Consider the following 27,852-nt stretch of genomic DNA (forward strand, 5'->3'; position numbering starts at 1 on the left):
AGAGAAGTGTTTCTTCTTGGCCGGGTGTGGCACGCCACGAATCACGATACAACAGGAATAGCGAGCGCTCCTATCGCCATAGAGACTCTATTGGAAATAAATTTGGAAGTAGATATTCCCAATCTGAAAAGAAAATGAGTCGTGATGGCATTGATGACCGTAACTCAAAGAGACCTCGACGAAAAGCTTCGAGGCCAACGACCGCTCGCTTTGAAACATTCCCCGCTCGAATAAGCCCATTTGTTCCTGCCATTATGGAAGAAGTCTTACCCCTCGGATTTATGATCCCCCAATCTACCCCAATTTGACGGGACCGGAGATCCCCAAGAACATTTAAATAACTTTTACGCCAAGCTTGACCTCTACGGCCTCAGTAACGCAGCTTACTGCAAGATTTTTCAGACTACGCTGACTGATCACGCACAAGTTTGGTTCAACGGCTTGCCCGGAGGGTCCTTAGACAATCTGGACCAACTAGCGACACATTTCCTTAACCACGACTCAATGAATAAGAAATATGCCAAAACTGGATCGTATCTCTTCAAGGTCATACAACGAGACGGAGAGCCACTCAGAGATTACATACAACGATTTGTCAAAGCAGTACAAGAAGTGCGCCACGTTACTCACAAGATGTTAGCCGGCATACTACAACAAAATTTGAAGCATGTTCGTTTTCGAGAGTCCATCACGGGCCGACCCCCTAAGACCCTGGATGAGCTCTTGAACCGCGCTGGGAAGTACATACGGAGTGAGGAGATCACGGAGATGAGAGTACCCCTTAAATGAAAGCGCGAGGTGGAAAGCCACAACTGTAATAGAGAAGAAGAGAGACATCCCATCGAAAATCGCACCTTCGGGAAGTTCTCACCTCAAGGATAAACTGCTTGACATTATGATCATCGCTGAGCAGAAGGGTATTCTTCAACCACCGAAAAGGATGAATGAGAATCCAGAACGACAAAAGTCGGATAACTACTGTGAATACCACAGAGATCGGGGTCACACTACTGATGAGTGCTTTCAGCTTAAGCAATCACTTGAAAGACTTCTCCAAGATGGGCACTTGAGCGAATTCCTAGAATAATCGCAATCCTGAAGAAATACTTTACTTAATATTTATTATTGCCTCACGCGGGCTCCATGTAATTTCTTTTCAGCAATAAGTCGGGGGCATATCGTCCCGCGCAATATTTCCAATCAGGTAAAAAGTTGCTAGCATACCGCACCGCTCAATATTTCCAATTATGTAATAAATCGGCGGCACACTACCAGCCGCAAGATTATTAATAAACTATTTTAGCCGGTGGGATACCGCCGCCGTAATTTCTACATCAACAAAAGTAGCTAAATGGGAAGATATCAAGGATCACAAAGGGTCTGGCCAACTCTAACCTTGGTTTCTCGCTCCCAGAGCTCCAAAAAATAGAGCAACTAAAGCTCAAGGAAGTCTGATCTGCCATAAAAGTTCGTATAAAACACTTAGGCAAACGGACTTCCCACATAAAAAACTTGAGGGTCTGATCAACCGCCAAGTACAGAAATACGGACTCCCCACTAGGCAATAAAGCCAAGGGATACCGTCTCACCGAAAAAGATGAAGCATAACTCATTCTTTTCAAAAATGGACTTCCCATTAGGCGTTAAAGCCAACGGATACCGTCCTACCAAAAAAGATAGAGTAAAAGCTTATTCTTTACGAGAGTCGAGCCTCCTACTAGGCGATATAGCCAAAGGGATACCGTCTCACCGAAAAAGATGAAACATAACTCATTCTTTTCAAAAATGGACTTCCCATTAGGCGTTAAAGCCAACGGATATCGTCTTACCTAAAAAGATAAAGTAAAGCTCATTCTTTACGAGAGTCGAACCTCTCAATAGGCAATATAGCCAAGGGATACCGTCTCACCGGAAAAGATAAAGCAAAACTCATTCTTTAGGAAATGCGCGAGTCCGATTAAGCACTAAAGCCAAGGGATATCACCTATTAAGGAAGATAAATTAAGTTCTCGTTCTTGAAGAAAAACGGACTCCCAATTTACGAAGTCTCGAAGCATTTTCCAAAACAAATTAGCCATTGGCAATTTTTTCCGAAAAAGATAAAATGCAATTTCGGTATTTTCTCCTAACAGAAAAAAAAAGGGGGAGATACGTATTCAAGCGACCATTTCTTATTTACTCCCAGGCAGGTCCACGAGGCCGTGGCCCAACCTGGGAGTGGGGGGCTTAATGATATGCCTAATTCTTAATTGGGTTTTTGGCCTAAAAGGCCAAATCAATCCAATTAATAATAAAAGCCCAATTATCATATCTACTAAAATTCAATAGGATTTTAGTTATAACATATTGTCCCACATCGGATTTCTACAAGAAGTCTCCATATTCCATCACCTATAAATATGTGATTTAACTCATATAATAAGGTAAGCACTATTTAGGCAATTAACTAATATTATTTGCTTACATTGTGATAGTTTTCTGACTTGAGCGTCGGAGGACAATCGCCGAGCCACCCCCGGCGTGTCACCTAGTGTTTTCAACTGTTTTGTAGGTTAACGAGTGGAGCGATCCCTTCGACTACCTCGGACGCGTGGCAAGGACTCTCGGCATTCCCGATATTGGGCTTGAAGATTCCCGGACTTAGAAGACCTGTGGGCTTCAAGACCATTGGGCTGACCCATCATTTTTGGAGCAACATCATAAACCATATCATACATTATGTATTTCGGAAATAAAATCGGATCGAAAATCGAAATTTTCAATAATTTTATATATAATTCCAATTCCGTTCCAAAAAAAAATCGGAAATCAAAATATCGAAAATCGGAATGAAAAAATGGGTTCCCATTCAGATATTTACGGATCGAAATTGACGGAATTCAGAAATTTCATTCCAATTTCCACCCCTATGTATAACTCAGAAAATACATAGTATATGATAAATCTATAAAGACTTACAATATATGATTGGGTTTTCTTTTATTTTTTGTTGAAACTGACAATATCACATTAAACCGTATCAATCGCTATTCTTAATATGGTAAAAACTTTTGACGTACTTTTATTATAACTCGTTGCTCTATGAACTTCCGTCCGAGTACTTTTATTATAGGGGTAATATGTTAGACACCCCTTAAATCAAACTTAATTAGATATTGGGGACAACCTCAAATAGAATAGTTTAACTAAATCCTTATTTTTAAATAAAATTTGAACCACATCCTTTGATTTTAATTTAACCCGAAAATACCCTTAATATAATTAATAAAAAATCACATGTATCTTTTTCTCCTCACCCTAATTTCTCCGCCGCCCACCCACCCCTTTTCTCTCAACCGTAACACACACTCTCTCAAAGACAGAAAATAAATATTTTGAGAAAACTAGCAAACTTGTGAAATTGCAAAAATTAAAGAAGGATTAAAGATAAGAGATCAGAGGATCTAAAGAGCAGAAGTATAGAAGTTGTGGTTGACCGGGGCGGCGAGTTGTGGTGGTCAAGGCGGCGGGCTGTGGTGGTCGAGATCGCGGCGGGCTGTGGTGGTCAAGATGGCGGCGAGCGATTGTGGTGGTCGAGGCGACGGCGGGGGGCTGTGGTGGTTGAGGCGGCGGCAGCGGGCTGTGGTGGTCAAGGCGGTGGGCTGTGGTGGTCGAGATGGCGGCGAGGGGTTGTGGTGGTTGTGGCGGCGGAGATATGGTTATGGAGGAGATCTGATCTGGGTTTTCCAACTGTTGGTAGGTGACTACGAGAGCGACGGCTGCAGATCTTGGCCGCTTGGGTTTGAAGGTTGCTGCGTTGACGGCTAGGGTTGTGTGTTGTTGGCTGCTAGGGTTTGATTGTATACCGTAGTAGACCATAGAATACCATAGTATACCGTACCATAGTCTACTATAGTATTACAATAAATAAAATATTAAATAAATAAATAAATATATATATATATATATATATATATATATATATATATATATATATATATATATATATATATATATATATATATATATATTGAATTTACAAAAACGAAAAACAAGTTTAGTTTTGTAATTTTTAATAATACTGTAGAATTTTTTTTTTTTTGATAATAGTGTAAAAATGATAGTACACCATAAAACAACATAGTACATCATAGTATACTATAGTATTTTTAAAATCTGCTAAATTATTTAACAAAAGGAAGAAGAAAAAATCGTAATTTTCAAAAAAAATGTTATAAATAAGGAAAAAAATTATTTATAATAATGTAAAAAATGCATACTGAAAATTGAAAAAATAAAAATGAGTGAAAGAGCATTTTTGGAATGAATTTAATAAAGGATGTGAAGCAAATGTTTAGTTGAGCTTGTCATTTAGTTCTAATTAGTTTTGTCACTAGGGACCTATATCTTAAGACCCCTTTATTATAACTCGTTGCTCTATGAACTTCCGTCCGAGTACTTTTATTATAACTCGTTGCTCTATGAACTTCCGTCCGAGAAACAAGGTTATAGTATCATTAACCTCATTCTCTTCATCGGTTCCAATGATACTCTCAATTATTTACTCGTCGGTCAACATCTCTAAATTGTACTTTTGTTATAACTCGTTGCTCTAAGAACTTCCGTACGAGAAACAAGGTTATAGTATCATTAACCTCATTCTCTTCATCAGTTCTGAATTCCGATGATCCTCTCAATCATTTATTCATCAGTCAACATCTCTAAAACTACATTGTTTTCTTTAGAGCAGTTTAAGAATACAACATTCATTTTGTCACAATAATTCAATTCATATTTTTTTTATTTTCCTATTCTTGAAAAATTTAACCGTCTAACAATTCATCCTTACATTGTTTAAAAATTTACTAAAAATAACGATAATAAAAATAAGGGGTAATATGCCTCACACCCCTCAAGCCAAACCTAATTAGATATGAGTGACAACCTCAAATGAAATATTTTAGCTACATCCCTATTTCAAAATAAAAATTGATACACATCCTTTATTTTTTATTTAACCCCAAAATACCCTTACAATACCTAATAAAAGTCACTCTTTCTTTTTCTTCTCCTCTCCCTCTATCTCACGCCGCCCAACACCCCGCCTTCTGACTTTCTCCTTTTCTGCCCCACCCACTCCCTCTCTCTCTTCTCTCTCTCATATGCCGTACCCAACACCCTCTTCTGACTTTCTCTTTTTATCCCCCACCCACCCACCCACTCCCTCTCTCTTCTCTCTCTCATATGCCGTGCCCAACCTCCTCCTCATTTTTTTCTTTTTTTTTTCCTTTTTATTTATGTATTAACATATTTGTATTAAATAAATGATTAAATTCAATTACAGTGGAATAGTTATGGAGGCTATGACAGTGGTTATGGTAAGTGTCGACGGTTATGGTAGCGGTGGTTATGGTAAGTGACGACGACTATAGTGGCGACGACATGGGTTGTGCAGTGGGAGTTGTGGTTATGGTTGAGATGTTATTGAAATCATATTTTGAATAATTAATTGCATCTGATTTTCTTTTCTTTTAAATTTTTTTGCTTAGTTTGGGTTGTTGGGGGCTGCGGTGGTCGGCGGTGTTGGGGGTTACGGTGGTCGGCGGTGTTGGGGGCTGCAGTGGTCGGCGGTCTTGGGGGCTGCGGTGGTCGGCGGTGTTGGGGGGCTGTGGTGGTCGGCGGTGTTGCCTCATATGACGGCTGTTGTGTTTACGACTAGGGTTGGTGAAATTGGGTGTTGTTGGCTGATAGGGTTTGGTAGTACATCGTAGTAGACTTTACTATAGTAGACTGTAGTATACCATAGTCTACATGGTATACTACACTTTACTATAGTACACTGTAGTATACCATAGTCTACATGGTATACTACAGTATTGACAACAAATAAATTATATATAAAAAAAATTATATGTAGCTTGAATTAACAAAAACGAAAAATAATTTATTTTTTTCGTAATTTTCAATATCATGAAGGATTTGTTTTTTAATAATAGTGTAAAAAATATAGTACACCATACTATATCATAGTGCACCATAGTATTTTTAAAATTTACTGAATTATTTAACAAACTTTTTTTTCCCGTAATTTTCAATAAAATATAAAAAATAAGGAAAATAAACTGTTTATAATAATGTAAAAAATGTTATAGTGAAAATTGAAAAAATAAAAATGAGTAAAAGGGCATTTTCGGAATAAATTTTATAAAGGATGTGAAGCAAATGTTTAGTCGAGCTTGTCATTTAGTTCTAATTAGTTTTATCACTAGGGACCTATATCTTAAGACCCCTAAAAATAATTTCATAAACTGATTATTTAATATTATTAAGTAATGTATAAATTAATAATTATTAATTTTTAGATAATTTAATATCTCAATGAAATAATAGGATTGCGCGAGTCCCATTTTTAATAATTTACAGATGATTAGCCGTAATAAATGATTTAGAGAATTCACCAATAAAAAAATATATATCATCTTGCAGAATGATGAATGTTTTAGAACTTAAAAATATTATAATCAATTCACTGGCAAATTAAAAAATAATATTTAAAAAAATAGATTCATAGAGTCTTAGATTGATCCAAAAATCCTACACATAAGTTTCATGTGTTGTTTTATAGTTATTTATTTACTACTGTATTTTAATAATCACTAAAATGATTATATTAGATTTAAAGATAAATGATGACTCTATTTATACTACTAATAACATTACTAATCAAATTAAATTAAAATTCAAATATATACTAGTCATGTATCATTCTTGAAAATCAACTGCAACAGAATGAAGACAGCTGACAAAGTAAAGAATGAGACTCCATATAGGGAATAATAACACTGTCTTGCATTTATTGGCAAGAGAGTCATTACATTTTATTCCCAGTAGAAATTTGAAACGAACATAACCAAAGACACAGAAAGGAAAAAGAAAGAAAATATGACGAGAAAATAGCAAGTAGGATTAAATTTTCAGACAAGACATTGATATTGCATGTTCCAGAAGTTCGACAGACTCTCAACTACAATCAGACATCAAAATCCATGTTTAAACTAAAAGTGGATCACATTGTAAAAAAATAAACAAAATTCGAGAAACATTCGAATGGCAACTGAAACAAACGGTTGTACCAAGTAAAAAGTTACAGCCTCCTTCCCCTTCTACCACCCTTTCTTCTGGTGCTGTCAGTTGGAATTGGAGTCACATCCTCTGAAAGATAAATAAACCAGCATATTCGGTTAAAACTATTAGAATTCCGTTATGTTCAAACAAATACAATAACTGCTACATTAAAAAAAATCGATAAATGATGTTTGTGAATCGAAAAAAAATGTCAAGTACCTATGCGACCAATCTTCATGCCGGAACGAGCAAGGGCTCTAAGTGCAGACTGTGCACCAGGACCAGGTGTTTTAGTCTTGTTACCACCAGTAGCGCGGAGCTTAATGTGAAGTGCGTTAATACCTAACTCCTGTATATTTTTCCGTCTTCAGTAACCGAATAGTGATTAAAAGTAAAGAATTGAGTTTTAGAACGGAATTATAAATAACCTTGCATCTTGTAGAAACATCTTGTGCTGCAAGCATAGCGGCATATGGTGATGATTCATCTCTATCAGCTTTCACCTTCATACCACCTATATTACGCGCAAGGTCATAAAAAATCAGAAAAAAAAAAAGAATAATAGCAAACTAGTAATTTTGGGCTTCAGACGAAAAGTAATAAACTCAGAACTAATAATAAAAATATACAGGAGAATAGATGTGCCACGAGGACAGAAATCAAGCAGTAAACGAATTAAAAAACTTATCAACAAATTGACCCCAAAGTCGCATACAAAAAGGCAATATTTAAGAAAATTAAAATAATTAAATTATACCTGTGATACGAACCATGGTTTCCCTTCCTGATAAATCAGTCACATGCTGCAAGGAAAATGGAAGAGTAATTAATAAAGTATATAAATTTAGCAAATATATTAACATTTACTCTACCAAGGTAACAGTAAACAAAGACATAGAGTATATCGAAGTGAAGTTCTCACAATGAAGGTGTCGTTGAACGAGGCAAAGACGTGAGCCACGCAAAACACAAGTTCTCCATCCCTAGTGGCAGGTCCGAGGGTGACATTCTCTTCTTTAGGCTCCCTAACCTTTCTCCTCGACTACAACAGCCAACGAATCATGTAAATAAGAATAAGAATCCAAAGGGAATACAAAGATAGTGTCAATTCAATATTGAACAAATATATTTATAGATAGCTACATTTTCGACAAAAAGGTCAGAAATTTACCCACTCACAAGATTTGTACAAATTAAGAGTGAATGAACAGTGTTAATAATAATCCATATATCCTTTTTTTCTTAAATCTAATAATTGAATAATAAATTACAAGCACCAGCATATAAAATAGACTTCATAAAAATTAAATTCACTCAGAAAATCCCCATACCAAATGCAGAAGTAAACCCACCATGCTAAGATTTACACAGCAAAAAAATTGAAGAAGGAGAATCAAACGATTTACATAAATCAGTGGAAGAATTTGCAGACGAAGCAAAAAAACACAAAACAAAAAAATTCAGAATTCTAACACTTACGAAGAACAATCAGATTTAAACTTCGCAAACAGCATAACGAAAAATGTAAAAAGGAAAATGTAAGGGGTGTGATTTGAGGGAATTACCATGGCTTCGGCTGCTGGAAAATGGCTGTCGGATGTCGAAAACCCTAATTTTGAAAAAAAAAAATGGGTTTAACTGCGGTGCCTGCTAACGAGAATGAAGAACCCTAATTGTAGATTTTATAACGGAGATGGGCTGCAGCTTATTAACTAATGGGCCTTGGCCCTTTTATTTCAATGCCCAATTGCCCATAGATGATTCAAATCATGTACTTATTGGTTATTACTATTCATAAAAAAAAATGTTTTAGATTGTATAATTTTTCACATATTGGATGAAATTATTTACTTTAATAATTTAAATTAAAAATTATAAAATTATTTTATTGATTAATCATTATGATGAATTCGATCTTGATATAAAAGAAAAAAAAAATCATCAAATGGTACGTAAGTTGGTGGACGTAATAAGAAGATTCTTTATGCGAGATTGATGTTTATTTTATATTTTTCTCTTTCTATTTTTAATAATTAATTTTAAAAAGTTATTTTTGGCAATTTCTTTTTAATCGTACATTATTTGTGTTGTTGTAATTGACAAAATATGAGAAGTATCAAGTCAAGCATGAAGCACTTTATCTAATAATAAATAAAAAAATAATAATAATAATAGAAAAAAAAAATCAGGAATCCTTAAGCAAGAAGATGCTCTTCAAACCAATTATAACATAAAACAATTTCCCCATGCTCAAAGATTAAGGTCTTATTCCAAGCAAGAAAAGAATTAGGTATAAATTCACGACCGATTTCAGAATCACGACCGATCGAGCCGTATCACAGTGCTTACAGCAATCAGCTAACTCCACGATAATTTGATACTTTAAACTAGTGTATAAATTCAATACAACTTGAAGATAAACAAGCAGCTAACATACAGAGGCAACTCTGGGGGCCACAATTTCAAGAAGTCCTTTCGGGTTATCTACGTGAACCCAGTGCCCCGCATTGGGAAGAACATGAAGCGAGACCTTCCCCTCGGTTTCACTTTCCCGTTTGGAATCCAAGTGCTCAAGTTGCTGTATAATATCTCGATTCCACCTGTCACTCTTCTCAGCACGCAGAATATTTATCTCCATGCCTTTGGGTGTGTGCTCCAATAGGGACCAATAATCCATCTCCCTAAGATAATTTTCGGAACAAAGTCAACTATGCATGTCTTGTGAAACCGCAATATGTAGAACTAATGAGAAAGTTACAAGAATGTTAATCGAACCTGTAAGAATTAAACATCTGCACAGCCCCGTCAAGATTAAATGCCCATGTCTCGTGTTCTCCTGATTTCTTGAGGTTGCTTCCTATCCATTCCGATAATGACTTTGAAAACCCGAGCTTCAGCATGTGATCTACCAGCCACCTTACCCATCGGAAATAAAAATAAATTAAAAAAATAAATCGAACCAAGTGTAACTTTAAAAGCACAAGCACATTCAACACTTCAAGCTGGCCACATCACCAAACACATCAATAAGCAATGCATTGATCAATACAACATTGCACGTACGTGAGTTGCAGGGTTAAATGACAAACAGATAACAATTATCCTAACATAATTACAGAGGTGAATAAATAAATAAACATATAAATAAATCGAAGAGAAAATACTTTCTGGACGGTATAGTTGAAGGCAGACTCTGCAAGGTTTGCAAAACTTTCTCCACCTCACCATCACCATTGTCTCGGATCACTTCTCCGATAACAGAGTCCAATACCCATACCTGTTCTGCAACAGTTTCACACATCCGTAAGCCGATAAATCAAGGCTGTTAAGATTAGAATATACAAACATCATACAACACAAAAAAAAAAAAAAAAAAAAGTAAAAACGAAAGATGTACTATTTCGCAATTAGTTTTTAGCAAACTAGATATGATCATTTGAAGAACAAAGAACCAGCATTGTAGCTTAATTCATAGAAGGAAGAATACCTGTTTGGGCAAGGTAACGTTATCACCGTAATTTCCGTTAGCACAACTTTGGGCAAACTGCATAGCTACCTTTCCACCGAGCGAGTGGCCAATAATAACATCCGGCCAATCCCAGCCTTCCGATTTCACCAAATTCGCCAGATCATTCGCTGCATTTTCTAGATTGTGAGGGGGCAATAGTCCTTCTATTTCTGCCGAACTCCCGTGATTCCTCAAATCCACAAGAACCATCCTCCATTCTGCATACATTATAAGCTATTCTTAGGTAAAACGGACATATCAAAACACGCGAGTTATACAGAGATAAAAAAATCATGTTGTGCAGAACTCAAATTCCAGAAGGGGAGAAACATCACTTCTGCTTCTGCACGATACGAAATCGGAGGTGCACTAATTGCGCCACACTTTATAGAGCTCTACAAAAACTGATTTTACAGATTACTCATCTAAAAAGATTACCAAATTGAAACAAAAAAAAAACATTATTATTAAAAAAACAAAAAGGCCAATTCTTTTAGCACTATACTTTCTGAGTATTGCACCACGTAAACAACAATGAAAGAGAATCAATATATTGATATACACAACAACAACAAAATCTGAAAAGTATACGTCGAATGATGGAGAAAACAACTGATTCCACAAATTAAAAGGATTTGAATTTTAGAAAAAAAAAACTGATCGGCGATGAAATCAATTTACTTACGGGCGGGGGAGAGGTAGGAAGCGAGGGAGCGGGAGAAGGAACGCCAGTTGCGACCGGAGCCGAGGAGGCCGTGGACTACAAACGCCGTGAATTGATGGGGCTTTTCCGGCGTTGATTTGATCTCTTCAAATGCTAGGGTTTGAATGGATCGCCGGGGGTGGTGGAGGATCGGTGCCGGTCCATGTAGGAGCCGGTTCTTAAGGAGACTGATTAGACCCGGTTTGCTCATAGCTTTCGACATGTTCACGCCGTTGAATGTGTGACGCAATTCTGGAAGTAATGGCCAGTTAGCTTTCAGACGACGTCGTCTAGCTTTTATTGGTCTAAATTAGCAAATAGTAGTCTAAATTAGCATTTTATATCTTTTGTCCGTATAAAAACAAACATCATTTTCATTCTCAAATTATACAAACGTCGATTATAAGGTGCAAAACACCTATATTTTATTTAGGGTAAATTACGGCCATCCCTTGAAATAAGCTCAAATTATGAAAAAAGAAAAAAATATATTTGGTTAATTACAAAACCATATACTTCAACAATGAATTTTCTTACGCATCCACCTTTATGGTGTCAATTAAACATAATCTACAAAAATGCAATTTTTGAAGCATCACGGGCTAATATTTACAAGCCAAGAGACACATCTTATGATCATCTTGTTTTAAAATGTAGAGCTCGAATAGGATAAAACGGATACAAACTGACGAATATTTTACTAAATTTGACACCACAAGGGCGGACGTTTAAGAAGATTCATAGTTAAGGAGGGGATGGTTGTAATTACTCAAACACGAAGGATTTTTTTGTAGTTTGACCTTATTTCAGGAATGGCCGTAATTTACGTTTTTATTTATTTCCTCTATCTAATCTAAAGTTCAATCACAGTCCGATTTAACATCCATTATGAATCAGGGAAACTTCAACAACAAAAAAAAAAAAAAAAAAAAAAAAAAAAAAAAAAAAACTATGAAAACCCTGATAAGAAAAACAATTTGAAAAGAAGCACAAGTAATAAAATGGTGATAAAAGGCAAAACCCAACTCCCAAAACTTTCTCCATCTTCATATGGATCACAACTCCATGCCAAAGCCTCTTTCATGTACTTATTATACTCTCTCTGCTTCTTGAAAGAACTCATTTCATCTTCAGCCAACTCAATATGATTTTGTATGTGTGGAAAAACCTTCTCATCTGATTTCTGACCAATCAAAAGATCCGAATGGCCGAAACCATCGACCACCACCCTCTCGTGCCTGTAGCCAGGCTGGTGCAGCTTCATGTATTTATTCGCAAGAAACGAAGTCTCGGTTCTCACAAGTAGGGTTCTTCCGCCCGATATATATAGCGTCGGCACTGCCATTCTCTCGGGGTGAATCAGATAAGAGTTGCTACCTTTACTGTCCACTATGAAACCGGAATTACAAATTCGTCGGAGGTGAGGAAATGCTGCCATTGGAAGCTTCGGCAGATTCTCCTTGTTCATCCAGTGGTGCATCGAATCGCTTATGTTTTCGTGCCAATACGCGTTGCCGAATATGCCTGAGAAGACCTCGCATTCGTCACAGGTGCATCTTTCGTAGCGAGGGATTAAACGCGCTATTGATTTTAGAAGCTTGTGTCTGTAACTTGCTGCAGATTCTTGCAGCATGGGCAGTATCTTGTTCTTACCGATTATTGTCATTGACATCTGCAAGTTGGTTGCAATTTGTAAGAGATAATAGTTAGACCATTAACCAAACTGAAATTTTAGATGTCGTTTCCATTTTACTAATGCCGTTTTTTGGCTTCGAGCATGATTTTAACCTTTTTTTTAGTATGAGTTTGACAAAATTCAAAACACGGAAACTGTAGTGTTCATTGATTCATGCATATCTTTCTCACTCGATATCCAATATTGGTGGATCAAGTTGGATTAGAAAGCGTTCTCACAGAACTACCAACGCCGTCTTTTGAGTTTTGCCAAATTCAGACTTGAAAATGGTCAAAATCACGTTTAAAGTCCAAAACAGTACTATTAAAACTGAAATGACATTTATCACATGTAATAATAACGAGCAAGAAATGCTTAACTGGGAGAAGGGGAAGCCACATTTTGACCAACGAGGATGTGGTGAGTTTATAAAACATTGAGGAGTTTGTACAAGACAGAGAAGCTATATGTTTGGCCGGTACAAAGCCTCCCATAAGCGAGATATGAATGGCTAAACCTCCAACACAGTGTGCTACTACGTGTACTCTTATGGATTCACCGTAGAACTCAATAATCTTATTCATTGCTGCACACACAAAAAAAAATTATAAAAAATAAAAAAAATCATCAACTGAAATATCGGTAAGCTGCAAACGGCATATATTTACATAAATTTTACCTGCTGGAATGTCTATTTTGCCTATGTCATCAACTGAGAAGTTGTTTGAAGGATTCGACCAGTGCACTCGTGAATGAAGTAACCATATATCGTGCCCATCTTTTAGTAGAGTTCTAATAAGATCATTTTGCTCGGTTGGTAAACAATAGCTTTCTGTTGCATAACCATTAATTAGAAGAACAGGGTATGGTTTTTCCTCCCGTTTGAGTTGTCGGTCACAACTTTCCCAATGCTGGCAAGATATTGTAAAATTATCCTCTGAAAATTTCACAGTGACAGTGATTCAGTAAATTATAAGGATGGTAAGATTTGGACAAACATACACAGGTTGAATTAAGTTGCAGGAGTATCGGAATTAACTTGTCACCTGTTTGAATCTCATGAATCGTACTGTGTGGATAAGGTTCGCTAGCTAATTTCACGGGACTGAATTTGGCGAGACTTCCTCGAGGTGCTCGTATAATATAGGTTGTAAGAAGTGATTGCATTAGAAGAAATACGAACTTATACTTGCTTCCACCTTCAAGAGCATAGACACTCTTCAGAAGCTCTAATACGGAAATACGAAGCTTTCCTTTTAGATTCATCGAATCTTCTCCCGGCATTTTATCGTTGATTTTCGCCAGTGTCACATTCAATGTCGTTGATTCTCTCCATGCATACAGAACTAGTAGATATGGATTCATTATCTTTCTCCCTTCAAGAACATACCTGCATGAAAAAGAACAACCTCCATCAATCTCGAATTCAACAAATATATAATAGGAGAACAATTCGACATTCAAAACTCGTATTCGAACCTCGAACCAGAAGAAGCTGCAACAAGGAGATGATAACGCATATACTGTGTGTAAGGAGTTCTCGTATCTGTTTCACATAAATCAACTTCACCATGAATTATATACATCTTCTCCATTTCCAAAGCCATGCATTCGACATATCCACCCACTTCACCTCGTAAAAGAGGATGAGATTTTTCGGAATCATTATTTGTTCCGAATCTCAAATTTAGATAAGCTGTACACGGCATACCACCAACTTGCCCTCTCATGGTTTCTTTAGTCACAACTACTTCCGACTCACAACCCTTTTCCATCTTACCATTATATATCGAGCCTGGTTTCTTATCGATTTTTTTATTTACAAAATTCCCACTAGTCTTCACAGAGTCCTTGACAAGTTGTCTACTTACATGCTCAGCAACTGAAGCAACAGTGAGACAAGGGTTGATTCCAATAGAACACGGTAATAACGAGGCATCACAAATATAAGTCCAGAGTGGACCCCACTCGGACTCGTTGTATCGAAAACTTGACCGTTCGGATTACAGACACCAGACGAGACATCCGTTGAAGCAATGCACCCTCCTAAGAGATGTACCGAGGTGCTCCTATATTTTGACATGAAGAGAACTCCTCCTATTTTCTTGGCGATTTTTTCGAAAGCCTCGATTTTTCGCGGCAGCAAATGATCGTGCGGTGGCTGAAAGAGAATTCTGTTTGTTTCTTTTTCGAACGTGAGTTTCCCACTGCTGTCATCATGTCCCATTGCATTGAGAATTATTTCTTGCCCGCTCTTCGAACCTAGTACACGCTTTATCCTGTCTGTTATGCCGTGTAAGAGCCAGTAGCTAGATTGCCATCCGTAGGTTGTTATTCCTTTAAATAGGAAGCTTGGATAGGCTGTTGGAATTACTGCACTCTGCAAAAGAGAGGAGAAAAAGGCTATTCATTTTTCACAATAACAACTCGTAATAAGTATACTAAGTAGGTTCGATATAAAGGAAATTTTTCCAATATAATATGACTCAAACCTGAATGGTGAATCCCAATGAAGTATATGCCGAAGAAATCGAAGGCCCTGGTCTTTCTTGAAAAGGTATATTCGAAAACTGATTCCTATTTAGTCCAATAGCATTTAAAGGGGCCGAGCTTTCAGCTACATAGGCGACGTTATTGCCATTGCAGCTCAATCCTGAGCCAAGCTTCTCCGAGACAGCTAATCCTCTTAATTGGGATTGAAAAAGTATTTTTGCTGTACCGAATACTCCAGCTGCAGTGGAAGTATTTATATATTAGAAATCACATTTTCGCTTAATATTAGTAAAATACGAGCAAGTTATCTTGAGCACAAATTCACCTGAGAGTATAACTATATCAGATGCTATATAGTCGAATTCATTCAGAAATACAAGCCATCGACGCTCGCTTCTTCTTTTCGATCTTCCGTCCTTGTTGCATGTATTTTCTTTGTTACTTAACACATATTGAACCTCACATTCTGTTTTAATTGTACATCCTGCCTACAAACAGAAAACAGAAAAAAAATCTACTTCAGTTTAACTTATCTAAACTGTGGAAACAATCTGAATTAGACTCGGTGTTTGACTGAGCTTATAAGCTGTTTAAAGTCGCTTATAAGATGTTAAGAGCTTATAAGCTCTTTAAAAGTGTTTGGTAATTTTTTCCAAAAAGATTTTAAAAATTCCAAAAATAAGCTGTTGGAGAGCTTTGAAGATTTAAAAAAAAAAAAGTACATCTACCCACATTTTTATTTAAGATCTTATAACGAGTAAAAATAGCTTATAAGCTCAGTATCCAAACACTTCAAAAATAAATTTTAAAAATAAGACGTAACAATATATTAAGAGTCTTTTGGACATAAATTCAAAAGAGAAACATACTTGGATAGCAGATACAAGATAAGTTCGATCGGTCGAATTTTTAGCATTGTAAGGACAGCCACTAAGACAATTCCCACACGCTAGACAGCTTCCGGTTTCTTGAGACACCCTTGAATCAGAAACCTGTTCGATATCGAAATTCATGCTGACTTTCATGTTATTGTTGATGCTCTTATCGAATTCTTCGCCTAAGACACCTTCCATAATCTTGGAGTTCTGAAATTTCAATGGAATTTTCTGTGCCCTTAGCATCTGTAGAGCAGAAGCCTCGCACTTTTCCCAATCTTCTTCCCAAGATTTTGGCCATCTGGGATTTCTTCGAGCACGAGCTGACGTGGACAACAGCACTCCTGCATTTATTAGTGAACCGCCACCTAAGCCACATGCAGTTACTGCTGCAGCATCATCTTGTAGATGTACCTGTATTCGTATTGACATAATTAATCATTCTCGAGAACAAGAAAACAAACAGATGAGATAGTTTTGTGTAAGCTATTGCATCTAAACTTTTATAATTCCGCGACGAATATTAGGCAATAGGATTCTGCAAATCGGCATATTGCTACTCGATAACATATGTTATTATCGCGATTCGATAGAAAATATTTTACGACGAAATCTTCTATACGTGTTTAAAGAAGACCAAATGACCTGAAACAGAGCATCTTTCGGACCGAAATTGATTCCTACGTTTCTGTTTTCCACCCTGACAGCAGACAACATCTTGAAACTATCGGTCGGAAAGTCCTGTGCTTCCCACTTTCGCCCTTTCTCTAACAAACAAACCTTAAACCCTGCTATGGACATTCGACATGCAGCAACCGAACCTCCATATCCAGAACCAATAACAACAACATCATAACCACCATCCTCCGATTTGGGATTCTCCATTTTCGAACAAATTGTAAATTCAATATAATTGATTGAAAAGATAGAAGCAAAAACAACGACAGAAAAAAATCACGTGGTTTCTACTCGAAAATATTAAGAATACAGTTAGAAGAACCAACAGAAGATTCCCCTCCCAAGTTGGTATTGCAGGTTATATTATATACAACATGTCAACCATCATTTTTTAAAGGAACAAACCGTTGAACGGAAAATAGTCAAACCGCAAAATTGATGACGGCTCACTAAAAAAAAATCTATAACTTTGAATTAAAAACCATATCTACTTCAATGTGAACTAATACTAGACGAGTCCACCTTCTCGACGAACAACCCAACTACACCCGGACCCGAAAATTCAAACATTTCAAATGATCCCAAATTCAATAATATCTCAAATAATGGATGTCCAAAACATAGGGTTCATTAATGTGTAGGCCTAGATAACAATGTGCAAGTTGCTAAAATCGGATCGAAAGCTATAGCCGGCAGCATTAATAACTAGAATCGGGGATTTTCAAACTTTTACTTAATTAGTACTCACGTTAGTGCTTTAAGTCCAAATTCAACATTGCAGCCGTCACCATTCAAAGGATTGAAAGCAGAACGCAAAAATAGTCAAAAACATGAAGCTGGTGTTCTAAATTGAAAAAAAAAAAAAAAAAATTGAAGGGTAGAGCCCACCACCTTGATTTGCGTCTTTTAATTGCAGTTGACTTTTTGGTGCAAATTGCTGATTTTCTGCCCAACAAAAATTGAAACGGAGAAGTACGCTTTACACATAAGCTTCAATTAGTCGTCGTACATAATCGTGCGGAGGAGATGGAAGTTTCAGACGATTGTCTCTCTGCACTTGTTTTGGCGATTTGAAATGCGTCTCAGGTAGCGTAAGCGTTTTTTGTGTTCCTCGTTCGCGCCAAAAAAAAATGTGAGGGTTTGGAGGAATACTGAAGCTTTGAAGTACGGATTAATGGCGGAGTAGAATACTGAGAGAAATAATTCATCTCTCCCTCTCTCTCTCTCTCTCTCTGAAGTGTAAACAACTGAATTTTTTGGACCATATTTATTCTCTTTTAATTCTACCTCTTCCTTTTTCCTTCAATTTTTACTTCCTTCAAATTTGCAGTAACCGGCAATGTTGGAACCATTTCCAATTTGTTTTCATTATTTCATTATTTTGTATTTTATCTCCTTTTAAAATTGGGTAATTACGGTAAAAACCCTCTATGTTTGGTAATTACAACAATCCTTCAACTATGGATTTTCTTGGACATCCATTCTTATGGTGTCAAATTCAATAGAAGTTTCTACGTTCCGTGAAATGTTTTATAATTTGTACTTGTTTTGTGCAAAAATAGAGTTTCTGATGCACCACGATCTGATATTTACAAGCCAAGAGACGCATTTTATGATCATCTTGTTTCAAAATGTGTAGCTTGAATTGAGTAAAACAGATACAAACTGAAGAATATTTCACATAATCTATAATCTAGAAAATTTCACTAAATTCAATAAACATTTATTGATTTTATAGAAAGATATATATGATAGGCAATTCATGCTTGACAAAATCTAGGGGTAATAATAGGCAATTCATGTTTGGCCGGGGATATTTGCTATTTTTTTTATAATAGGGGGCTCGCACATTTGCGATTTTCAGAAGGGTAGTAAATGCAATAAACGCGTTAAAATATGTGATAACAAATCCATGAAATGATTTCAAATTCATAGCTCTCGTTTTTAGCCATTGTTTGGGAGCATTTTCGTGAAATCTTTCAATCCCATCCCGACTGGAGTCGTTTCAAATCCGATCATTTCAAATAACTCAATCCAAAACATGATTAGCATTAGCATAGTCATCTTCTTGATAAACTCAACCAAACCTCAACAAAGAAAAATAATTTGAAAAGAAGCACAAGTAATAAAATGGTGATAAAAGGCAAAACCCAACTCCCAAAACTTTCTCCATCTTCATATGGATCACAACTCCATGCCAAAGCCTCTTTCATGTACTTATTATACTCTCTTCTCTGCTTCTTGAAAGAACTCATTTCATCTTCAGCCAACTCAATATGATTTTGTATGTGTGGAAAAACCTTCTCATCTGATTTCTGACCAATCAAAAGATCCGAATGGCCGAAACCATCGACCACCACCCTCTCGTGCCTGTAGCCGGGCTGGTGCAGCTTCATGTATTTATTCGCAAGAAACGAAGTTTCTTTAGTCACAAGAATCGGTCGTCCCCCCGATATGTACAGCGTCGGCACCGCCATCCTCTCGGGGTGAATTAAGTACGAGTTTTCACCTTTCCCGTCAACTATGAAACCGGTATTACATATTCGTCTGAGGTGAGGAAATGCCGACATCGGAAGCTTTCGCAGATTCTCTTTGTGCGTCCAGTGGTGCATCGACTCGCTTACGTTTTCGTGCCAGAATGTATTCCCGAATATACCCGAGAACACCTCGCATTCGTCATAACTGCATCTTTCGTAGCGTGGGATTAAACGCGCTATTGATTTCAAGAGCCGATGTCGGAAACTTGCGGTTGATGTCTGAAGCAGAGGTAGTGTCTTGTTCTTGCCCATTATCGCCATCGACATCTGTATACGAACTTGAATTATTGCTTTATTTGTCTTTTTGTTCGTAATTTACGCACAATAAAAAAGGCGCTTACTTGAACGAGGGGCAGCCGCATTTTGAATAACGACGATGCGGTGAGCTTAAAGAACATAGAAGAATTTGTACACGAGAGAGAAGCTATATATTTGGATGAGATATAACCTCCCATTAATGAAATATGAACTGCTAGACCTCCGACACAGTGTGCAACTACATGTACTTTCGTCGATTTCGATTCCCCGTAGAAAACTTTGATCATATTCATCGCTGCATGCAAAAAAAAAAACAAAAAAAAACAAAAAAAAACGAGACTATATTTTGAGCAACGAATGGAAGGTGAGAAAACGGGGTTAAGCTTCGGTAAAAATATTAGTTTATATGTACCAGCTGGAATGTCAGTTGTGCCAATATCTTCGATAGATAAGATGTCTGAAGAATTATTCGATGGATCCAATCTTGTCTTAAGTAACCACACATCACGGCCTTGTTTCAGTAAAGTTCTTACAAGGTCATTTGGCTCGGTTGGTAAACAATAGCTTTCGGTCGAATAACCGTTGATTAAAAGGACAGGGTACGGTTTTTTCTGTTCGCTAAGTTCTGTTTGGCTGTAGCAGCAAATCCAATGCCGGCAATATATTACACAATCTTCGTCTGCAAAATTTTGTAACGTCGAATAAGTAGTTGATAATATAGTTTGAATTAAGTTTTGTGTATACTATATGAACCACCTGTTTGAACCTCGTGAATCGTACTATTTGGATAAGGCTCCCGAGTGAATTTCGTCGGGGCGAAAGTGACGAGGCTTCCTCGAGGTGTTTGCGTGATGTAGGTTGTAAGAAGTGATTGCATTAAGAGAAATATGAACCTGTACTTGCTTCCACCTTCGAGTGCATAAGCGCTTTGCAGAAGCTCTAGAAACGAAATACGAAGCTTCCCTTTTAGATTTATTGCGTTTTCTTCGATATTATTTGTGATTTTTCTCAATGTCACATCCAATGTTGTGGATTCCCTCCATGCGTATAATCCAACGAGATACGGGTTCATTATCTTTCTTCCTTCGAAAACATATCTGCATCGAATAAAAGCCTTCAAATTATCAAGAAACGAGTATTTCGAAAAAAAATGTGTAGTGGAAGAAATAAAAAAAAAAAAAAAAAAAAAAAAAAAGAACCTTGAACCGGATGAAGCTGCAATGAGGAGATGATAATGCATATACTGCGTGTGAGGAGTTTTCGTATCTATTTTACATAAGTCGACTTCTCCGTGAACAATGTACATTTTGTCCGTTTCGATACCCTTGCATAAAATATACCCTCGAACTTCGCCTCGTAAATTTCGACGAGATTTTTCACTATTTTCCAAAGAATCGAACCTCAATTTAAGATAAGCTGCACAAGGCATTCCACCAATTTCCCCTCTCATAACTTCTTTCGTCGTAACTTCCGAAACGCACCTCTTCTTTGTCTTAAACTTCGACACAAATCCCCGTTTCTGTACGTAGTTTTTATTACCGACAAAATTTCTTACGTACTTGGTCGCATTTAGGACAAGATTCTTACTCACATGCTCAGCTGCAGCTGCAATAGTGAGACAAGGATTAATCCCAACCGAACAAGGTATTAACGAGGCGTCGCAAATATAAAGTCCGGAGTGGACCCCACTCGAAGATGAGCGGTCGAAAACTTGTCCGTCGGAATTACAGACACCCGAAGAAACATCTGTCGAGACGATACAGCCGCCTAAGAGATGTACGGAAGTGCTTCTATATCTTGACATGAAGAGTGTTCCTCCTATTTTCTTGGCGATTTTTTGGAAAGCCTCGATTTTTTTAGGCAGCAGAGGGTCGTGCGGGGGTAGAAACGTAATTTTGTTTGTGGTTTTTTCGAATGTGAGTTTCCCGTTGCTTTCGTCGTATCCCATTGCGTTTAGTACCATTGCTGATTGGTTGTGTTTCCAGCCTGCGATGAAATGCTTTAGCCTGTCGATAATGTCGAGTAGGAGTAACGAATTTCGATACTGCCATTTGTATGTTGTTATTCCTTTGAATATGAAACATGGATATGCTGTTGGAATTACTGCACTCTGCATGAAGAAAAAAAATAAGAAATAAAAATGATTTCATTATTTGATACATCTAGGTGTGGAAATTGGAACGGAATTTGCGATTTCCGAGTTCCGAATTCCAATCCGAATATTTTTTATTTTGGAACAATATTTTTCATTCCGAATTCTGAAAGTTTCGATTTAAAAAAAAAATAAAAAATTTCTTTTAGTGGAATTGGAATACATATTAGATTACGATTTCGAATCTGACTTTAAATTTTCAAAAATAATTTATGATTTTCAAAAACTTTGGACTGGAATTGGAATGAATACATATTAGATTCTGATTTCCAATCCGATTTTAATTTTCCGAAAAATTATTTTCGGAAGTTTCAATTTTCCGCGGAAATTACACTTATAATATCAATTTATTATGTGTTTCATATTATAAGTGACTGAAAAAATGAAAAATTCAGAATTCCGTTGATTTGGGGCCAAAAATTTCCGATTTTGGAACAAACTTTGCCATTCCAATTTCCGATTTTTCTGATTTTGTTTGGAACGGAATTGGAATTAGTTTTCCGTTTTCCACCCCTAGATACATCATACTCCAAAAAATAGTCTAGAAATATCGAAATTGTATCAACGAATTCGTAAAAATTATCTACGAAGCAACGATAAAAAATCCAAAGAAATACCAATTATGTGCCTCAAACCTGAATGGTGAACCCCAATGAAGAAGTATATGACGAAGAAATCGAAGGCCCTGGTCTTTCCCGAAAAGGAATATTCGAAAACTGATTTTTATTCAGACCAAAAGCATTTAATGGAGCCGAGCTCCGATCGAGATAAGCTACATTATTGCCATTGCAGCTCAATCCCGAGCCGAGCTTCTCCGAGACTGACAATCCTCTCATTTGAGATTGAAAAAGTATTTTTGCCGTACCGAATACTCCAGCTGCAGAAGAATATTACGTATATAGATTACATTTTACGAAGAAAAAAAAATAATATATAAAAGTTACCATCTTTCTTGATTACTATATACCCGATAGTATAACCATATCACATGTTATATAGTCAAATTCGTCGAGAAATACAAGCCATCTTCGCGTGCTTCTTCTTCCTTTGAAATCTTCTTCTTCGTTGTTTCGTACCACGTATTGAACTTCGCATTCCGTTTTAATAGTACATCCTGCCTGTGGAAAAATCAAGTCCATTTTAATTTTTATACGACTTCAAAAAATGAAAGTCGAAAATTAAAGAATAACGCATACTTGAATAGCCGAGATTAAATAAGTTTTATCGGTGGAATTTTTGGCGTTGTAAGGACATCCAGAGAGGCAATTCCCACACGCGAGACAGTTTCCGGAAGTTTCTAGAGACTTTCTCGATTCAGAAACGTGTTCTTCAATGTCGAAACTCATGCTCAGTTTCATTGGATTACTGTGGATGTTTTTTTCGTACTCGTTGTGATCAATCACTTGTTGCATGATTTTGGAATTTTGGAACTCAAATGGAATATTCTGTACCCTTAGCATCTCCGAAGCGGACCCCACGTATAAGTCCCAATCCTTTTCCCAAGGCTTCGGCCATCGTGGGTCCCGTCGCGCACGAGCTGGCGTGGGCAACATCACTCCTGCGTTTACTAACGAGCCGCCGCCTAAGCCGCATGCTGTTGCTGCTAGAGAATCGTCTTCTATATGTACCTGATTTTTTTTTATTAATTATTCGATAAACTGAAATGTTAAATGTCGACTCAATTTTACTAATACTGTTTTGAATTTGGACGTGATTTCGACCCATTTCCTAGTTTGATTTTGACAAAATTCAGAATATTTTCTAATCCAACTTTAATCAATTAGATTGTGAGAAGTGTTCATTGATTAACGCATATCTTTCTCATTCGATATCCAATCGTGGCGACTCGAGCTGGAGTAGAATGCTAACTGAAAGATCCACTAATTCCTTGTTTAGAAAATTTTGCCAAATTCAAACTCGAAAATGGTCAAAATCAGTCAAAATAATATTATTAAAACTGAAACGACATTTATCACATCCGTTGGATAAATAATGAAAACAAAATCTTATAAGAACAAAAAAGAAAGACCTGAAATAAAGCATTGTTTGGACCGAAGCTGACTCCCAAGTTCCGGTTATCGATTCTGACAGCCGAAATCATCCTTAAACTATCGGTTGGGAAATCTTTAGATTCCCATTTTCGCCCTTTCTCTAACAAACAAACCTTGAGACCTGCTATCGACATTCGACATGCAGCAACAGAACCACCGTAACCAGACCCCACTACTACAGCATCATAACTATCATCTTCCTCTGCTTCGAAGGAATCCTCTGAGTCGGGATTCTTCATTGTTACTTACACTTGTTTGTTTCAGAAGTTTATGGAATCTGCACACACACACACACACATATATATATAAGACATAGTAATGAATCTTTTTTGTCTTTAATGGGAATTTGAGTTGAGATTCAGATGATTTTTTTTAAAAAAAAATTATTTTTATTTAATGCAGGATAATATATCTCCGGCTGTAACATATACGGACGAAAAATAATTTTAACCGGCCTGTTCTTGTTTTTGCATCTTTTAAAAATTTTATTTCGATTTAAAGATAACCACCTTGTCTGAAATAACTTAGTAATGTGCTCCCCAAACAATGATTCATTTTTCGTTGGATAGCATATTTACGTTTCGTTTTTTATGCATGACTAAAGACGCGACACAGAGGGAGTTTAACTTCACAGTATTCAGCAATGCTGGAAAGAAAACAAAATATTAGTTATATTACAACTGTACTAGACTACTAGGTATAATAACAAACAAAAAAATAATAATAAATTCAAACTCGTGCTATTTCGACGCACTTTTTTAATGCGTCCAATAGGCTTCGCATGATTCTTGGCTCTCCAGGTGGCGGTTGATCTTTTTTGGGGCCGTTTCTTATGGCGCGGAAAACCGGAGCGGAATTATCTGTGCCTGGATATACTAAGCAATCGATGTACACTACTACTTCGGTTTCTCCGTCTCCAATTGTGATGAAACCAAGTCTTGCTCCACCCGGGATTTTATCAACCTGCTCATTGATTACATTCGTAAATGATCTATTAGCAACTATACACTACATTGAAGCAACTACTACCATTTAAAAAGTAGTTAAGATTAAATTCTTGTATTTAAAGATTTCGATTAATTACGAGTTAAATGCAACTATCGTCGATCACTAACTAACCTTGAGTGGTAACGGAAGCGGCAAATTAGAACCTTGGCATAGGCTGTTCCCCCACTGTAAAAAAAGTAGCGTCGCGATTTTATGAATGAGTAAAATTATTATTCCAATCCACATGTAATTGAGGCCTTCGATTATATGAAAGCAGAAACAACATCTATCGAGTAACTAATTAGTTCATTAACGACGAGTCACCTATATATTATCGTTTTTAAGTTGTTGTCTGAAGGAAATGTATATAAACTCTATCAAAGTCGAGACAAAAAGAAACTGAATTCATTTGAAGATGATTATGGCCACGCAGCGTCGAAATTCAGCACTCTCTCCCCCAAAGGCATAGGTAAACTTAACAACGTAGGTTTTGTCAGCTGGTTATTTACACTGGGTGGATTTGAACCGTAAATCTACGCACATAATCACACACACCCATGTGTATGTGTGCTTAGTGGGTAGTTATCTAATCAAATCTACGATTCAAATCCACACGATATAAATAACCAGGTGTAGCATCTAACTCTCGGTTAGTTCTTGATTTTTGCTTTTATAATGGGATTTGCTTAAAACTCCCAATTTCTTTCCATGAATAAATAAATGAGTTATAAGTGCGTTGCAATATTCTTCATTTGGACAAGCTAATTAGATAGACACTGAAATAGGAAAAATACAGTTTTCTTCCCTTAAATTTGCACCGATTTCACATTTGGTCCTCTATGTTCACAAGAAACACATCTAGTTCCGCATGTTTAAAAAATTAGACACACTTCTAGTCATTTTCGTCAATTTTATGTTAGTACTAACAGAATTAAGGTGTACCCATCACTGCATCAACTGACGGACTAACGGTAAGACGACGAAAAATGTTCAAATTATTCAAACACGAGGGACTAAATGTGTGTTTTGTGAATATGAGAATCAAATGTGAAATTTGTACAAACTTGAGGTGTGAAAACTGCATTTTTCTATAAGACCATATACAAATATATGTCACCATTTCTAATTTTCTACATAATTACTTAGACTAGACAAGAAAAAATTAGCAATTTAAAAAAAAAAAAAATCTACCTGAAATAGCAAGGTTTCGAATCTAGCGACATCGGTGTTGGAGGGAAGTTTCATGGTTCCTAACGAAACGCCGTCGTCATCGGCTGCCGGTGAAACCCTGTCGGCCGGTGATGCTTTACAGACCGGAATTATATTACGGTTGCTCGAAAATAACTCGGCAAAAGTGTTATTACTGATTAGGAACTGATTATCAATGTTATTGTTGGTGGTGATGAATGCAGAAGGTGATTTAGGTATAATAAAACCAGATAGTGAAAATCTGACGTGGGAAGCATGTACCATGTTAATTGCTTGTCTCATCGCCATTGAAGAAGAAGCAGCCGCCATTGTTGTATGTGTTTCTAATTTGCTTCACCACTGCTCTGTTTATTTTATATTTTTTTTTTCTTTAGTGTATGTTTTGTGTGTGTTATATGTGGTGCTGGGTTGGTATTTAGGATATGAATGTAGATAGAGTTTTCACACACCCACCGCGTGGGCCCCACCTATTTCTTATTGTAGTGATTAGCATTTAGCATATGAAGTAACTACAATTAGTGCCCCGTGTTTGTTTATTGAAAGATACACAAGAAGAAAATCGGTACATAGAAGAATTGTTGAGAAAATCGGTATCGAGAATTATTAGACGGTACTGAGAACTCTTCAAAAATTTCGTCTTCTTTTTTTCCCTTCCATTCCCCCCCTTGTTCGTCAAATGGTTGCTTTCGACAACGGGGGCAAACGGTGGGCGAGCGACGGGGGAAAAAGGTGGATTGGATCCTTTTCTCTTTCCCATAATTGTTTGTTTGTTTAAGTGGTGGTGTGTGGAGTCGAATCTAAATAGTATTTCCCTTGTTAAAAACGTCTTTCTGAAATATTAATTATGGATGTTCATAAACCAGCCAAACCTGACCCAGCCATATAGAAGTAAATAATAGAAAATATTTTTCATTGCATTACTTTTCGGTCACCGCGTGGATAAATGTACACATTAGACATGCTATTACATTAATGCATATCAAAGAAATTTCCTATGATAAAGTACAGAAATCAAATCATTTCACAAATGATATTTACAATTAAAACAAATATTATGAAATATCTTGAAAATTATCTCTATCATGCCCCCTCAGTATGGAGCTCTGGGATGAGAGTCCAATCTTGTCCTCGATAGTAACAATTCGAATCTGTGGTAGTGGTTTTGTGATCCCGGAGAGTCCAATCATGTCCTCGATAGTAAAAATTCGAATTCGTGATAGTGGTTTGATGAGAGTATCCGCTAATTGATCAGAAGATGAGACATGAGCGACACGGAGAGCTACATTTTGAACTTGATCTAGAATGAAGTGAAAATTAATGGCGGCGTGCTTCATGCGAGAGTGGAATACTGGATTTGAACATAATAGTGTAGCTCAAATATTATCTTAGTGTGATCATTGATGTAGTTGAACATGAAGATCAGTAAAAATAAGAAGCGCACACACGCACGTCAATTCAGCAGCAGTGGCAATAGACCGTTATTCAGTTTCAGTAAAAGAATGAGCAATCGTTTGCTTTTTGGAACTCCAAGAAATATGATTTATACCAACACAAACAATATAAGCACTATTAGAAGAAGGTTCCTCTGTATTTCATGCCAAATCAACATCAGATAAGGCATG

At 36.7% G+C, this 27,852-nt stretch overlaps 4 protein-coding genes and 1 pseudogene across 6 annotated transcripts; all 5 read right to left on the minus strand.

Moving 5' to 3' along the window:
• Positions 1-6,922: 6,922 nt before the first annotated feature.
• On the minus strand, positions 6,923-8,994 carry LOC105960110 (small ribosomal subunit protein uS11z). The gene is made up of 6 exons (XM_012984283.2): positions 8,670-8,994; positions 8,027-8,146; positions 7,862-7,907; positions 7,533-7,618; positions 7,324-7,453; positions 6,923-7,191 (listed from the first exon to the last, which is right to left on the minus strand). The coding sequence occupies exons 1-6, from the start codon at positions 8,670-8,672 to the stop codon at positions 7,124-7,126; spliced, it is 453 nt and encodes a 150-aa protein (XP_012839737.1). The 5' UTR covers positions 8,673-8,994; the 3' UTR covers positions 6,923-7,123.
• Positions 8,995-9,312: 318 nt separating this feature from the next.
• LOC105960112 (alpha/beta-Hydrolases superfamily protein) lies at positions 9,313-11,691 on the minus strand. Its single transcript, XM_012984285.2, has 5 exons — positions 11,298-11,691; positions 10,592-10,830; positions 10,269-10,381; positions 9,880-10,020; positions 9,313-9,785 (listed from the first exon to the last, which is right to left on the minus strand). The coding sequence occupies exons 1-5, from the start codon at positions 11,536-11,538 to the stop codon at positions 9,533-9,535; spliced, it is 987 nt and encodes a 328-aa protein (XP_012839739.1). The 5' UTR covers positions 11,539-11,691; the 3' UTR covers positions 9,313-9,532.
• A 538-nt stretch (positions 11,692-12,229) lies between these two features.
• Positions 12,230-17,362, minus strand: LOC105960114 (uncharacterized; annotated as a pseudogene). Its single transcript, XR_016033742.1, has 9 exons — positions 17,004-17,362; positions 16,353-16,772; positions 15,809-15,971; positions 15,483-15,721; positions 14,470-15,370; positions 14,037-14,380; positions 13,670-13,927; positions 13,371-13,576; positions 12,230-12,987 (listed from the first exon to the last, which is right to left on the minus strand). The product of XR_016033742.1 is annotated as an uncharacterized LOC105960114 (transcript).
• A 1,571-nt stretch (positions 17,363-18,933) lies between these two features.
• Positions 18,934-24,402, minus strand: LOC105960050 (uncharacterized). 2 transcript variants are annotated; one of them, XM_088823751.1, is made up of 10 exons: positions 24,156-24,402; positions 24,013-24,044; positions 23,180-23,611; positions 22,951-23,101; positions 22,619-22,860; positions 21,031-21,941; positions 20,588-20,928; positions 20,244-20,510; positions 19,915-20,126; positions 18,934-19,840 (listed from the first exon to the last, which is right to left on the minus strand). In XM_088823751.1, the coding sequence occupies exons 1-10, from the start codon at positions 24,271-24,273 to the stop codon at positions 19,097-19,099; spliced, it is 3,450 nt and encodes a 1,149-aa protein (XP_088679877.1). In that variant the 5' UTR covers positions 24,274-24,402; the 3' UTR covers positions 18,934-19,096. The 2 variants fall into 2 exon arrangements, with proteins under 2 accessions (XP_088679877.1, XP_012839674.2); XM_012984220.2 differs by having other exon boundaries at positions 24,013-24,402.
• A 253-nt stretch (positions 24,403-24,655) lies between these two features.
• Positions 24,656-26,635, minus strand: LOC105960115 (uncharacterized). The gene is made up of 3 exons (XM_012984288.2): positions 26,213-26,635; positions 25,154-25,207; positions 24,656-24,997 (listed from the first exon to the last, which is right to left on the minus strand). The coding sequence occupies exons 1-3, from the start codon at positions 26,537-26,539 to the stop codon at positions 24,764-24,766; spliced, it is 615 nt and encodes a 204-aa protein (XP_012839742.1). The 5' UTR covers positions 26,540-26,635; the 3' UTR covers positions 24,656-24,763.
• Positions 26,636-27,852: the final 1,217 nt, after the last annotated feature.

Source organism: Erythranthe guttata, chromosome 10 (assembly GCF_056151865.1).
Source record: "Erythranthe guttata isolate IM_541 chromosome 10, IM_541, whole genome shotgun sequence".
In the NCBI taxonomy this organism is placed as follows: domain Eukaryota; kingdom Viridiplantae; phylum Streptophyta; class Magnoliopsida; order Lamiales; family Phrymaceae; genus Erythranthe; species Erythranthe guttata.

Bases quoted from the DNA above. Each gene is read 5' to 3' on its own strand.
- LOC105960110 (XM_012984283.2), bottom strand. The intron at 7,619-7,861 runs GTATAATTTAAT...CGCGTAATATAG, and splicing joins AACCATGGTTCGTATCACAG to GTGGTATGAAGGTGAAAGCT. The intron at 7,192-7,323 runs GTACTTGACATT...TTTATCTTTCAG, and splicing joins CATGAAGATTGGTCGCATAG to AGGATGTGACTCCAATTCCA.
- LOC105960112 (XM_012984285.2), bottom strand. From the start codon at position 11,538: ATGTCGAAAGCTATGAGCAAACCGGGTCTAATCAGTCTCCTTAAGAAC. The intron at 10,831-11,297 runs GTAAGTAAATTG...TAATGTATGCAG, and splicing joins TTCCTACCTCTCCCCCGCCC to AATGGAGGATGGTTCTTGTG. The intron at 10,382-10,591 runs GTATTCTTCCTT...GTTGCAGAACAG, and splicing joins ACGTTACCTTGCCCAAACAG to GTATGGGTATTGGACTCTGT.
- LOC105960050 (XM_012984220.2), bottom strand. From the start codon at position 24,273: ATGAAGAATCCCGACTCAGAGGATTCCTTCGAAGCAGAGGAAGATGAT. The intron at 21,942-22,618 runs GTTTGAGGCACA...TTCTTCATGCAG, and splicing joins CATTGGGGTTCACCATTCAG to AGTGCAGTAATTCCAACAGC. The intron at 20,511-20,587 runs GTGGTTCATATA...AAAATTTTGCAG, and splicing joins GATTCACGAGGTTCAAACAG to ACGAAGATTGTGTAATATAT.
- LOC105960115 (XM_012984288.2), bottom strand. From the start codon at position 26,539: ATGGCGGCTGCTTCTTCTTCAATGGCGATGAGACAAGCAATTAACATG. The intron at 25,208-26,212 runs GTAGATTTTTTT...CTTTTTTTACAG, and splicing joins TCGAAACCTTGCTATTTCAG to TGGGGGAACAGCCTATGCCA. The intron at 24,998-25,153 runs GTTAGTTAGTGA...ATCAATGAGCAG, and splicing joins CGCTTCCGTTACCACTCAAG to GTTGATAAAATCCCGGGTGG.